Source organism: Ranitomeya variabilis, chromosome 1, assembly GCF_051348905.1.
Source record: "Ranitomeya variabilis isolate aRanVar5 chromosome 1, aRanVar5.hap1, whole genome shotgun sequence".
NCBI lineage: Eukaryota > Metazoa > Chordata > Amphibia > Anura > Dendrobatidae > Ranitomeya > Ranitomeya variabilis.
The window spans coordinates 269,174,780-269,189,008 of NC_135232.1; the positions used below are offsets into that span (position 1 = coordinate 269,174,780).

General features: G+C 43.2%; 1 protein-coding gene across 8 annotated transcripts in view; it reads left to right on the forward strand.

The window, feature by feature from the left end:
• Positions 1–14,229, forward strand: part of CABIN1 (calcineurin binding protein 1) — a 242,231-nt gene that overhangs the window by 25,289 nt on the left and 202,713 nt on the right. For 6 of the 8 annotated variants that reach the window (XM_077293470.1, XM_077293474.1, XM_077293475.1 and 3 more), the window contains exons 6-10: positions 3,452–3,632; positions 3,945–4,074; positions 8,684–8,833; positions 8,917–9,209; positions 9,944–10,133. In XM_077293470.1, coding sequence (XP_077149585.1) covers positions 3,452–3,632; positions 3,945–4,074; positions 8,684–8,833; positions 8,917–9,209; positions 9,944–10,133 — 944 coding nt within the window. The remainder of the gene's footprint in view (positions 1–3,451; positions 3,633–3,944; positions 4,075–8,683; positions 8,834–8,916; positions 9,210–9,943; positions 10,134–14,229) is intronic. The other 2 variants (XM_077293473.1, XM_077293476.1) reach the window with 1 other exon arrangement.

Here is a 14,229-nt window from a genome sequence, read left to right on the forward strand (position 1 = left end):
TTTTAGAACGTTTAAGGGGAACAGGGAAAAGTTAGATTAGTGAAGTAATAGACCTGTCTAAAGAGATGTGGGTTTTAGAGCACGGTTAAAACTGTGAGGGCTTAGTATTAATCGGATTGTCTGAGGTACTGCATTACAAAGAACTGGCGCAGCACGAGAGACGTCTTGGAGACAGAGGTGAGAGATTCGGATTATGGAGGATGTTCAATTGCCGAATGGAAAGCAGAGTAGGGTGCTATACAGATATGAAGGAGGAAATGTATGGTGGTGCAGACCTGTGCTGAGCTTTGTGGGTGAGAGAGATACGTTTATAATGTAATCTGTAGTGGATGGGCAACCAATGCAGGGAAGGGTGGAGGCATCTATGTAGCTGGACAGAAATATGACCCTAACTGCACATCCAGAATAGAGAGGAGAGAGTTTAGTAAGTGGGAGACCAATTAGTAGAAAGTTGTCGTAGTCCAGACGAGAATGAGTAAGGCTTCTTTCACACTTGCGTCGGTACGGGCCTGTCGCTAAGCGTCGGCCCGACGTACCGACGCACGTTGTGAAAATTCGGCACAACGTGGGCAGCGGATGCAGTTTTTCAACGCATTTGCTGCCCAGTCTAAAGTCTGGAGAGGAGGGGGTGGAGTTTCGACCACGCATGCGTGGTAGAAAATGGCGGACGCAACGGACAAAAATACGTTCACTTGAACGTTTTTTCGTGCCGACGGTCCGCCAAAACACGACGGATCCGTTGCACGACGGACGCGACGTGTGGCCATCCGTCGCGATCCGTCGCTAATACAAGTCTATGGGAAAAAAACGCATCCTGCGGGCACAATTGCAGGATCGTTTTTTTTTTCCCAAAACGACGGATTGCTAAAAACGCAAGTGTGAAAGTAGCCTAAGAGTTTTTACAGTTTCGAATGTGAGAAAAGGTCAGATTCTGGAAATGTTTTTAAGGTGAAAGTGGCATGAGTGATTGAGTGAGTGAATATAAGGAATAAAGGAAAGTTCTGTGTCAAATACGACTGACTCCAAGACAGCAAGTGTGCTGCTGGAGAGTTACGGTTGAACCACCCAAGAAAATTGTGATATCGGGTAAAGGTAGGTTAGTAGAAGGATGAAACTCAAGAAGTTCAGTTTTAGAGAGATTCCATGGCCGAGGGAGGACAGCTTGGTAACTTCTTCTGTGATAGGTTGAGCATGAGGTGTGAGAGGCAGGGCAGTGGAATCGGTAAGCCAAAGCTTCAACTCCTCAACTTCACTGACTCCCGACTCCACAGCACTGCCTCACTACTGAGCATGTACATAAAGTGCAGCACAGATTCAGCTCAACTAAAAGCCATTAGTCACGACACAAATAAAAAGGAGAACGGAGAAGGGGTAAAAATGAGTTGGGGAAAATCTGCCTAGGGTACAGGGAACCCCAATACTGCAGGAGAAGTTAGGGTTGTGGGGATGGGATGGTACATAGCAGTGTACAGGGAAATGCAGTGGGTGTGGTGACTCTCAAATAGAAGGAAATATAGGGACATACAGACAATCAGAAGTGCATAAACAACACTGAAACAATAATATTCACACAGTCAAGATCTGGAGTGAACAAAAAGGGTAAGATCTCTACATAGGGAATGGAGAACAATGTACAAGAAAACAAAATGGAGAATATATGACGACATAGAGCGATACAAATAAATCGTGGCATGAGCGCCTCAGCTCGATATCAGACCTGTGCCCAGTTTGTGGAGGGGATAGAGGGTAGTAGGCGATGTGTGGAGAGCACAAGGGCAGTGCACGCTGTTTATAGAGAGAAGAGGAGGCAACTTCCGGCTCAGGTAAATGCCAACTAGGAAGGGTCATAGCTGGGGAGTGCCTTACTATGGGGGTGTTGTAAACCGCCTTGTAGTAACAAGGATTTGTAGCATTAGTAGTGCGTGCACTGTCTACCAGTGGGCCAGCTCTAGACATTTGGTATTGCACTGACAATTGTACTGCGGGCCAGATTTTACCCGCGGGCCTGAGTTTGACATCCATGATATAGAAGCTGAGGGCCTAATTCCTACAGTGTGTCACTTAGGCTACTTTTCACACTTGCGTCGTGTGACGCACATCGCAATGCGTCGTTTTGGAGAAAAAACGTATTCCTGCAAAGTTACCCGTAGGATGCGTTTTTTCTCCATAGACTTGCATTAGCGACTGATTGCCACACGTCGCATCCGTCGTGCGACAGATGCGTCGTGTTTTGGCGGACCGTCGGCACAAAAAAATGTTCCATGTAACTTTTTTTGTGCGTCGCGTCCTCCATTTTCGACCGCGCATGCGTGGCCGAAACTCCGCCCCCTCCTCCCTGGACTGCAGAATGGGCAGTGGATGCGTTGTAAAACTGCATCCGCTGCCCACGTCTTGCAGTAAATTTCACAGGTTCCGTCAGCACGCATTGCGACGGGCCCATACCGACGCAAGTGTGAAAGTAGCCTTACTAGGCTGTGTGTTATTAGTGTTTTATCAGCAGGAGTTTATCAGTAGAGGACTAGCTGCCTTGTGCTACTGGGTCCTACTGCTCCTTGTAACCACGGCCCTCCACTTATTAGCAGCATTCTGCCAATCTACAGTGTACACAGAAAGCTGTCAATCAGTGGGGGGGGGGGGGTTAGATTGGGGTCTTCATTCAGCTCACTGGAATGTCTGCAGCAGAGAAAACTGTCATTTTATCACAACTTCTTCACCCCGCAAACTAAGTGATACATCAATGCAATCAGAATCTGTCCCTACATCACGCTGCTGTCAGATGGGGTAGTATAAACCTGGGGCCAGATTCTCTTTAACATATTAGATATTTTCACATATACAATTGTCCTGGCAAATAAAATATAAAAATATATTTCCCAGTGAAGTGAAAAAAAAAATGATGCCAGAAATGTTTTTTTTTTTTGATTCACCCACCCTTCAAATGCGATCAAACATCTTATGTACCCCAAAGTAGTATCAATACAAATATCAGCTCAGCATGTAAAAACCAAGCCCTCACTCAGCTCCACTGTTGGAAAAAAAAATTACAAGTTTCAGAACAGGGCAAAGTAAAAAAAATATATATATATTTTGAAATTTGTAAAAATAAAAAAAAAATTGTTTATCATTTGAAATATGAAAAAAAAAATCATTTATTTTGGTTTTGGCGTAATCGTATTGACCTGCAGAATCATACTGCCTGGTAATTTTTATCACACAATGAATGCCATAAAAGTAAAATAAAAGAAAATGGCAGAATTGTATTTCTTTTCACAGTTTCACATCACTTGGAATTTGTCCTGTTTCTGGTACGGTGAATGGTGGTGTTCAAATTACAACTCCTCTTACAAACAAACAGGCACTCGTACGGCAGTGTCACCAGAAAAGTAAACACTCTATGGCTCTAGGTTATTTACCATTTCTAACATTGTGTTTTTCTTCTGTTTTACCGCAGGCTGTCATGCTAGACTCCACTGATGTCAATCTCTGGTATAAAATTGGTCAGCTGGCTCTTCGCCTCGTGCGCATTCCTCTAGCACGACATGCATTTGAAGAGGGACTTCAGTGTAATCCTGAGCATTGGCCATGTTTGGATAACCTGGTCACTGTCCTGTACACGATCAGTGATTATAGCAGTAAGTAGAAGAGTGAATCTGCATTAATCAATTGTATCAAAAAGCATTTACCAAGGCAATGTGATGTGGGAGATGAAATGCGTAGCAACGTCAATGTACATTGTCCAGAATTGGCAAGACTACCTACTTTTTTATTGCATCTTAAAAGGGTTGTGTCTTAAGGAAGACCTTGTCCATTGACTCTTTGAGGGCATATGGGTGCAGTGATAAGTTATCTGCCCACTTTGGAGCTTACTCTGTGAGGTGGGGTGAATAGCTTCTACAGAGGGCATCTCTTACCGTGGATGACTTTTCTGGTGCCTTTCTTTACAGCCTGTCTGTACTTCATCTGCAAGGCTTTGGAGAGAGACTGTCGCTACAGCAAAGGTCTAGTGCTAAAAGAAAGGATCTTTAACGAGCAGCCGGGTTTAAGAAAGGACTCTTTCCGCATGTTCCTGAAATGGTAAGCAACTTGGTCAATGTAACATCTGGTACAGCACATGGCATTAGTATTCTCAGCACAAAAACTATTTAACCCCTTCCCGACCTTTGACGCATACGCTGCGTCATGAAAGTCTGTGCCAATCCGACCTATGACGCAGCGTATGCGTCATGGAATGATCGCGTCTCTGCAGATCGGGTGAAAGGGTTAACTCCAATCTCACCCGATCTGCAGAGACGGGGGAGTGGTGCTTCAGCCCAGGGGGGGTGGCTTCACCCCCCCGTGGCTACGATCGCTCTGATTGGCTGTTGAAAGTGAAACTGCCAATCAGAGCGATTTGTAATATTTCACCTAAAAAAATAGTGAAATATTACAATCCAGCCATGGCCGATGCTGCAATATCATCGGCCATGGCTGGAAAACCTGAAGTGACCCCCCCCCCACACCCACCGATCGCCCCCCCAGTCCTCCGTTATGGGGTCCGGTCCCCTCCGTCCGCCTGCCGGCTCCCCCGTCCTCCTGTCCGCTCCCTCCTTGTTTGGATTCACCCCCCCTGTGCTCCGATACACCCCCCCACCACCCCTTCATACTTACCGATCCTCCCGGTGTCCGTACGTCTCCTCGCTGGGCGCCGCCATCTTCCAAAATGGCGGGCGCATGCTCAGTGCGCCCGCCGAATCTGCCAGCCGGCAGATTCCTTACAAGTACATTTTGATCGCTGTGGTAGGTTCTATCACAGCGATCAAAATAAAAAAAATAATAAATAAACCCCCCCCCTTTATCACCCCCATAGGTAGGGACAATAATAAAATAAAGAAAATATATATATTTTTTTTTCGTTTTCCACTAGGGTTAGGGTTAGAACTAGGGGTAGGGTTAGGGTTAGGGGTAGGGTTAGGGCTACGGGTAGGGTTAGGGTTAGGGGTAGGGTTAGGGTTATGGCATGTGCACACAGAGCGGATTTGGCCGCGGATCCGCAGCGGATTTGGCCGCGGATCCGCAGCGGATTGGCCGCGGATCCGCAGCGGATTGGCCGCTGCGAATTCGTAGCAGTTTTCCATGAGGTTTACAGTACCATGTACACCTATGGAAAACCAAATCCGCTGTGCCCATGGTGCAGAAAATTCCGTGCAGAAACGCTGCGTTGTATTTTCCGCAGCATGTCAATTCTTTGTGCGGATTCCGCAGCGTTTTACACCTGTTCCTCAATAGGAATCCGCAGGTGAAATCCGCACAAAAAAACACTGGAAATCTGCTGTAAATCTGCAGGTAAAACGCAGTGCCTTTTACCTGCAGATTTTTCAAAAATCGTGCGGAAAAATCTCACACAAATCCGCAACGTGGGCACATAGCCTTAGGGTTAGGGTTGGAATTAGAGTTAGGGTTGGAAATAGGGCTAGGGTTGGAAATAGGGTTAAGATTAGGCTTGTGGTTAGGGTTACGGATAGGGTTAGGGGTGTGTTGGGGTTACAGTTGTGGTTAGGGTTGGGATTAGGGTTAGGGTTGGGATTAGGGTTAGGATTAGGGTTAGGGTTGGAATTAGGGTTACGGGTGTGTTGCGGTTAGGGTTGTGGTTAGGGGTGTGTTGGGGTTAGGGTTGTGATTAGGGTTATGGCTACAGTTGGGATTAGGATTAGGGGTGTGTTGGGGTTAGTGTTGAAGTTAGAATTGAGGGGTTTCCACTGTTTAGGCACATCAGGGGTCTCCAAACGCAACATGGCGCCACCATTGATTCCAGCCAATCTTGCGTTCAAAAAGTCAAATGGTGCTCCCTCCCTTCCAAGCCCCAACGTGCGCCCAAACAGTGGTTTACCCCCACATTTGGGGTACCAGTGTACTCAGGACAAACTGGGCAACAACTGTTGGGGTCCAATTTCTCCTGTTACCCTTGTGAAAATAAAAAATTGCTTGCTAAAACATCTTTTTTGAGGAAAGAAAAATTATTTTTTATTTTCACGGCTCTGCGTTGTAAACTTCTGTGAAGCACTTGGGGGTTGAACGTGCTCATCACACATCTAGATAAGTTCCTTGGGGGGTCTAGTTTCCAAAATGGGGTCACTTGTGGGGTGTTTCTACTGTTTAGGCACATCAGGGGCTCTGCAAATGCAATGTGACGCCCGCAGACCATTCCATCAAAGTCTGCATTTCAAATGCCACTACTTCCCTTCCGAGCCCCGGCATATGCCCAAACAGTGGTCTACCCCCACATATGGGGTATCAGCGTACTCACAACAAACTGGGCAACAAATATTGGGGTCCAATTTCTCCTGTTACCCTTGTGAAAATAAAAAATTGTGGGCTAAAAAATCATTTTTGAGAAAAGAAAAATTATTTTTTATTTTCATGGCTCTGCGTTATAAACTTCTGTGAAGCACTTGGGGGTTCAAAGTGCTCACCACACATCTAGATTAGTTCCTTGGGAGGTCTAGTTTCCAAAATGGGGTCACTTGTGTGGGAGCTCCAATGTTTAGGCACACAGGGGCTCTCCAAACGCGACATGGTGTCCGCTAATGATTGGAGCTAATTTTCCATTCAAAAAGCCAAATGGCGTGCCTTCCCTTCCGAGCCCTGCCGTGCGCCCAAACAGTGGTTCACCCCCACATATGGGGTATCATCGTACTCAGGACAAACTGGACAACAACATTTGGGGTCCAATTTCTCCTATTACCCTTGGGAAAATAAAACATTCTGGGCTAAAAATCATTTTTGAGGAAAGAAAAATAATTTTTTATTTTCACGGCTCTGCGTTATAAACTTCTGTGAAGCACCTGGGGGTTATAAGTGCTCACTATGCATCTAGATAAGTTCCTTGGGGGGTCTAGTTTCCAAAATGGGGTCACTTGTAGGGGAGCTCCAATGTTTAGGCACACAGGGGCTCTCCAAACGCGACATGGTGTCCGCTAACGATTGGAGCTAATTTTCCATTCAAAAAGTCAAATGGCACGCCTCCCCTTCCGAGCCTTGCCGTGCACCCAAACAGTGATTTACCCCCACATATGAGGTATCGGCGTACTCAGGAGAAATTGCCCAACAAATTTTATGATCCATTTTATCCTGTTGCCCATGTGAAAATGAAAGAATTGAGGCTAAAAGAAATTTTGTGTGAAAAAAAAAGTACTTTTTCATTTTTGCGGATCAATTTGTGAAGTACCTGGGGGTTTAAAGTGCTCACTATGCCTCTAGATAAGTTCCTTGGGGGGTCTAGTTTCCAAAATGGGGTCACTTGTGGAGGAGCTCCAATGTTTAGGCACACAGGGGCTTTCCAAACGCGACATGGTGTCCGCTAACGATGGAGAGAATTTTTCATTCAAAAAGTCAAATGGCGCTCCTTCCCTTCCGAGCCTTACCATGTGCCCAAACAGTGGTTTACCCCCACATGTGAGGTATCGGCGTACTCAGGAGAAATTGTCCAACAAATTTTAGGATCCATTTTATCCTGTTGCCCATGTGAAAATGAAAAAATTGAGGCTAAAATAATTTTTTTTGTGAAAAAAAAGTACTTTTTCATTTTTACGGTTCAATTTGTGAAGCACCTGGGGGTTTAAAGTGCTCACTATGCTTCTAGATAAGTTCCTTTGGGGGTCTAGTTTCCATAATGGGGTCACTTGTGGGGGAGCTCCAATGTTTATGCACACGGGGGCTCTCCAAACGCGACATGGTGTCCGCTAAAGATTGGAGCCAATTTTTCATTGAAAAAGTCAAATGGCGCTCCTTCCCTTCCGAGCCCTGCCGTGCGCCCAAACAGTGGTTTACCCCCACATATGAGGTATCAGCGTACTCAGGACAAATTGGACAACAACGTCCATGGTCCAGTTTCTCCTTTTACCCTTGGGAAAATAAAAAAATTGTTGCTAAAAGATCATTTTTGTGACTAAAAAGTTAAATGTTCATTTTTTACTTCCATGTTGCTTCTGCTGCTGTGAAACACCTGAAGGGTTAATAAACTTCTTGAATGTGGTTTTGAGCACCTTGAGGGGTGCAGTTTTTAGAATGGTGTCACTTTTGGGTATTTTCAGCCATATAGAACCCTCAAACTGACTTCAAATGTGAGGTGGTCCCTAAAAAAAATGGTTTTGTAAATTTTGTTGTAAAAATGAGAAATCACTGGTCAAATTTTAACCCTTATAACTTCCTAACAAAAAAAAAATTTGTTTCCAAAATTGTGCTGATGTAAAGTAGACATGTGGGAAACGTTATTTATTAACTATTTTGTGTCACATAACTCTCTGGTTTAACAGAATAAAAATTCAAAATGTGAAAATTGCGAAATTTTAAAAATTTTCGCCAAATTTCCATTTTTTTCACAAATAAACTCAGAAATTATCGACCTAAATTTACCACTAACATGAAGCCCAATATGTCACGAAAAAAGAATCTCAGAATCGCTAGGATCCGTTGAAGAGTTCCCGAGTTATTACCTCATAAAGGGACACTGGTCAGAATTGCAAAAAACGACAAGGTCATTAAGGCCAAAATAGGCTGGGTCATGAAGGGGTTAAACTAGTATAACCATACTGCCACACTAGCTGGTCCTCAAGTCAGACATGAAGCATCCTTAAGACAGAACCGTAGTAGATTTACAGTATGTGTATGTGGATTAATTGAACGCATGTATTTTGTTACTTTTTAGTGACTTGTCCATTCATGATGTGGATGTTAGTGAGGAGGAGGCAAACCGAATTGTGGAGGAGGCGTTAGAGTTACGCAGGAAGAGACAAGCTCTGAATGTAAAGCTGGAGGAGCCGGACTTGAAGCTGATCCAGCCGCTCCCATATTTTACGTAAGTATTAGATACTGGATAACTAATTAGGCAGGAACCACCATAAATATTATTTCCTAATATTATTGGCTCTGTATTACCAGATGGAAGTGCCTTGGAGAGAGTCTGCTGGCTATGTATTGCCACCTTACAACATGTGAACCTCCTCGTCCTAGTTTGGGGAAAAGGGTTGACCTCACAGATTACAAAGATGTAACGCAACTGGATGGTGTTCCCCAATCGTTGTACCTTAGAGACAAAGTCATAGATGTACCCAGGACCTCCAATCCATCAGCACCAGTTGTGTCAGTTGCAGAACCCACCCCAACTGTCTCTACCACTAATCTGGTCACAGTCGTATCTTCTCAAACCAATAATGATTCTTCAGCAGCTCAAGGTGAGAGTCATGTCACCTGTTAAAGCGATTTTCCGAGAAACCAACAAGATTGGCCAGAGTGAAGATTTCCATAAAAGGCCCATTGCTCACCTGATAAATTCCCCACCCTTCTAGCAGTTATGCTGCCTGCCAGTCTTTGTATACTGTTCTGCAGTGATGGTGTGCCTGCCTACCCTATGACTGATGCAGCCAATCACCGGAAACCTCCAAGGTCAGTGATTGGCTGCAGCGATTATATGGGAAGTTAGTCATATTGCTGATTCACAGTAAACAAAGGTTCATTCCGCAGCGATGACTTGCTCAACTACACACGTAACAACTGGCATCAACCACTGGGCTCCACACTTCTAAGGCTAGTAATTGGCTGCAGCATCGTCTGGATAGCCAGGTACGTGATTGCTGAAGTTCCTTAAGCACAGACTGACAGCGAACAGCAACACTTGAGTGGCAGTAGATTTATCAGATGAGCAATATGTATTTTATTATTTTATGGCATCTTCCACCTTTGGTCCATTTCTCTGATGTTGTGCAAACTGGACCGTTTTCTATGCATCGTGAAGAGGAATTATCATTTATATCATCCACTCAGTTTGCAGCTTACAGCTTTTCAGGGAATGCGGAATGCGTTGAATAACAATGTATTAAAGACATTGAAGTAAAACTGATATCTAAGGAATGGTTTGCCCCAAAACATTTCATGTCATTTCACCTACACCTGTTCTTGTTCAAAACAGTGTCAGGTTTTGACTTTGCTGCAGATCAGTCCAGTGGAGATAAGATCAAGAAAGTAGTGAAAAGAAAGAGACTCTCAGAAGATGCAGGGGAGACCGCCAAAAGACGTTCTGCTCGTGTGCGCAACACTAAATGCAAGAAGGAAGAAAGGATTGATTTTCAAGAATTACTAATAAAGTTCTTACCATCAAGGTAAAAAAAAAAAAGAAAAGACTGTGCTATAGTAAGTACCTGCCTTTTGGGCAGAGGGCATTGTTTGGAGTGTCATTTTTCACAAATGGTCATACAGTATTAAATTTGATCCCATGTCTGACCTCCATTGTTTTCTTTTCTGTTTTTCACTATATTTTTAACTAGCTAATAAATAGGTATCCATTACAGTAAATCTGAAGCTATTGATATTTTTCCTGTAGAACCAGTAAAATGAAGCAGATAGGAAGGACTATCTCAATTCTAGAGTCCAAATACCCCAATAGTTTATATATCATACAAAAAAAGCATCTCCTACATTTATGGCATATCCACCGTATTGTAGATATGAATCCTATAAATGGTTGAACCTCCATTATCTTGAGAACCAGGCCCTGGCATGTGCTGCTGGAATGGAAAGGTGGTCAGACTTCCAATTAATTTGTAATCTGAAACGGACTTACATGCCAGTAGCCGCAAGAAGAGAGCCATAGCGATAAACTATAGAAGGCTTTATTAATAGTTTTAAGATAAAACAACAAGATCAAGCAATATAAATAACAAAGTGTCCAAACAAAAAAGAGCCTGACCTCAACACCACAATATATTGTTTGAATGCAGATTGCACATTTTCTGTTAGTACAATAAACCTCATTTCAAGGCAGAAACATTACTGTGTCCAACAGTTATTAGATATATGAAACTGAAATAACTGTTGCAAAAAAAACAATTTTTGTAAAACATTAACTTAAGATTAATAGGTGTGCCCAAACTTTTTCATATAACTGTATGTATCGGCTATATTACATACAATATCTAAGTATCTGCTATATGCACATTGTTCAATATTCATATTAATAACTACAGTATTGTAATATGGTCCATCTATACTGGTGGTTTTTATTGGACCTATTGCTATACACTGATATACAAAGATTTATCCTTCCTGATATAGATAATAACGGTCATGGCAATCCACAGAAAATCTCCCTATCTGTATCATAAATCGCGGGCCTATATGGCCCAAAAACATATAGTGTTTCAGTTCACAATGCAGCACTATACCTTGTATAGATGATCACTAAAAAAGCCGAATAATGAGGTGTGTGGATCGGTCAGATCTCCCTCGTGCGCCTTTTATATTTTATCAGAATGGTTCTCTTCTTGCGGCTACTAGCATATAAGTCCGCTTTGGATTACATATTGTTTTGAAGTGCCATAGCCATTAAATTGGACATTGTTTCATATTTTCCCATTCATTTATGTAGGAATTGTGACCACTCACCACTGACAGCAATGCATGCGACATGGCCTCATTTTTGAGATAGGTGCAAGTCACATTGGTGGAACCTGCATCTACTATTTATTTATGGCTTATCTTGTGAATTTGCTCTAAATATAAGAGATTAGAGTATCCCTTTAATGAAAATATTGGCATTTTAGATCATGTTATGGCTTGATATTATCTCTCTTGCACAACAAAAGTGGAAGCTCATGCTAGATCACAGTGTTGTTCTTAGTAATACTGTTAAGGTACCGTCACACTAAGCAACGTCGCCAGCGATCTGTGACGTTGCAGCGTCCTAGGGAGCGATATCGCTGTATTTGACACGCAGCAGCGATCAGAATCCCGCTGTGAAATTGCTGGTCGCTGCTAGAAGGTCTGCACATTATTTGGTCGCTAGGTCGCCGTGTATCGCCGTGTTTGACAGCAAAAGCAACCATACCAGCGACATTTTACGCTGGTAACCAGGGTAAACATCGGGTTACTAAGCGCAGGGCCGCGCTTAGTAACCCGATGTTTACCCTGGTTACCAGCGTAAAATGTAAAAAAAAACAAACAGCACATACTCACATGCTTCCCCCGGCGTCCGCTTCCCACACTGACTGAGCGCCGCAAATTGAAAGTGAAAGCACAGCACAGCGGTGACGTCACCGCTGTGCCCTGCTACTGCCGGCGCTCAGTCATTACAGGAAGCGGACGCCGGGGGACGCATGTAAGTATGTACTTACATTTTACGCTGGTAACCAGGGTAAACATCGGGTTACTAAGCGCGGCCCTGCGCTTAGCAACCCGATGTTTACCCTGGTTACCCGGGGACCTCGGCATCGTTGGTCGCTGGAGAGCGGTCTGTGTGACAGCTCTCCAGCGACCAAACAGCGACGCTGCAGCGATCGGCATCGCTGTCGCTATCGCTGCAGCGTCGCTTAGTGTGACGGTACCTTTAGCCATGATGGCCCTATCACAGGGGTGGGCAGTTAGTTTTCCCAAGGGGCCAAATGAGAAACTAATTGTTGAGGAGATCCGAACCAAGATGACCAACTTAATTCTACTCATTATTCTTGTTATTGTTGTTGTTTTATATTTATTTTTATCACTTAATATTGAGGAGATTTATGTCTGTTGACTAGCTGCTACTGAAATACATGTTATAATAATTCTTATTGTAAAACATATATTTACCTTTAGCAGCTAATAGAAACCATATACTTTTATACCATTTACTTCTATTTATAAAAAGAACCCCAGTTATACTGCTTTTGATATTCAGCCATTGATAACAGCTCCCAAAACACTCTCTCCAGCTAGCCCTTTAGCCCCTTCATGACCCAGCCTATTTTGGCCTTAATGACCTTGCCGTTTTTTGCAATTCTGACCAGTGTCCCTTTATGAGGTAATAACTCAGGAACGCTTCAACGGATCCTAGCGATTCTGAGATTGTTTTTTCGTGACATATTGGGCTTCATGTTAGTCGTAAATTTAGGTCGATAATTTCTGAGTTTATTTGTGAAAAAAACGGAAATTTGGCAAAAATTTTGAAAATTTCGCAATTTTCACATTTTGAATTTTTATTCTGTTAAACCAGAGAGTTATGGGACACAAAATAGTTAATAAATAACATTTCCCACATGTCTACTTTACATCAGCACAATTTTGGAAACAAATTTTTTTTTTGCTAGGAAGTTATAAGGGTTAAAATTTGACCAGTGATTTCTCATTTTTACAACAAAATTTACAAAACCATTTTTTTTAGGGACCACCTCACATTTGAAGTCAGTTTGAGGGTTCTATATGGCTGAAAATACCCAAAAGTGACACCATTCTAAAAACTGCACCCCTCAAGGTGCTCAAAACCACATTCAAGAAGTTTATTAACCCTTCAGGTGTTTCACAGCAGCAGAAGCAACATGGAAGTAAAAAATGAACATTTAACTTTTTAGTCACAAAAATGATCTTTTAGCGAAATTTTTTTTATTTTCCCAAGGGTAAAAGGAGAAACTGGACCACGAACGTTGTTGTCCAATTTGTCCTGAGTACGCTGATACCTCATATGTGGGGGTAAACCACTGTTTGGGCGCACGGCAGGGCTCGGAAGGGAAGGAGCGCCATTTGACTTTTTCAATGAAAAATTGGCTCCAATCTTTAGCGGACACCATGTCGCGTTTGGAGAGCCCCCGTGTGCCTAAACATTGGAGCTCCCCCACAAGTGACCCCATTTTGGAAACTAGACCCCCCAAGGAACTTATCTAGAAGCATAGTGAGCACTTTAAACCCCCAGGTGCTTCACAAATTGATCCGTAAAAATGAAACAGTACTTTTTTTTCACCCAAAAATTATTTTAGCCTCAGTTTTTTCATTTTCACATGGGCAACAGGATAAAATGGATCCTAAAATTTGTTGGACAATTTCTCCTGAGTACAACGATACCTCACATGTGGGGGTAAACCACTGTTTGGGCACATGGTAAGGCTCGGAAGGGAAGGAGCGCCATTTGACTTTTTGAATGAAAAATTATCTCCATTGCTAGCAGACACCATGTCACGTTTGGAGAGCCCCTGTGTACCTAAACATTGGAGCTCCCGCACAAGTGACCCCATTTTGGAAACTAGACCTCCCAAGGAACTAATCTAGATGTGTGGTGAGCACTTTGAACCCCCAAGTGCTTCACAGAAGTTTATAACGCAGAGCCATGAAAATAAAAAATAATTTTTCTTTTCTCAAAAATGATTTTTTAGCCCACAATTTTTTATTTTCCCAAGGGTAACAGGAGAAATTGGACCCCAAAAGTTGTTGTCCAGTTTCTCCTGAGTATGCTGA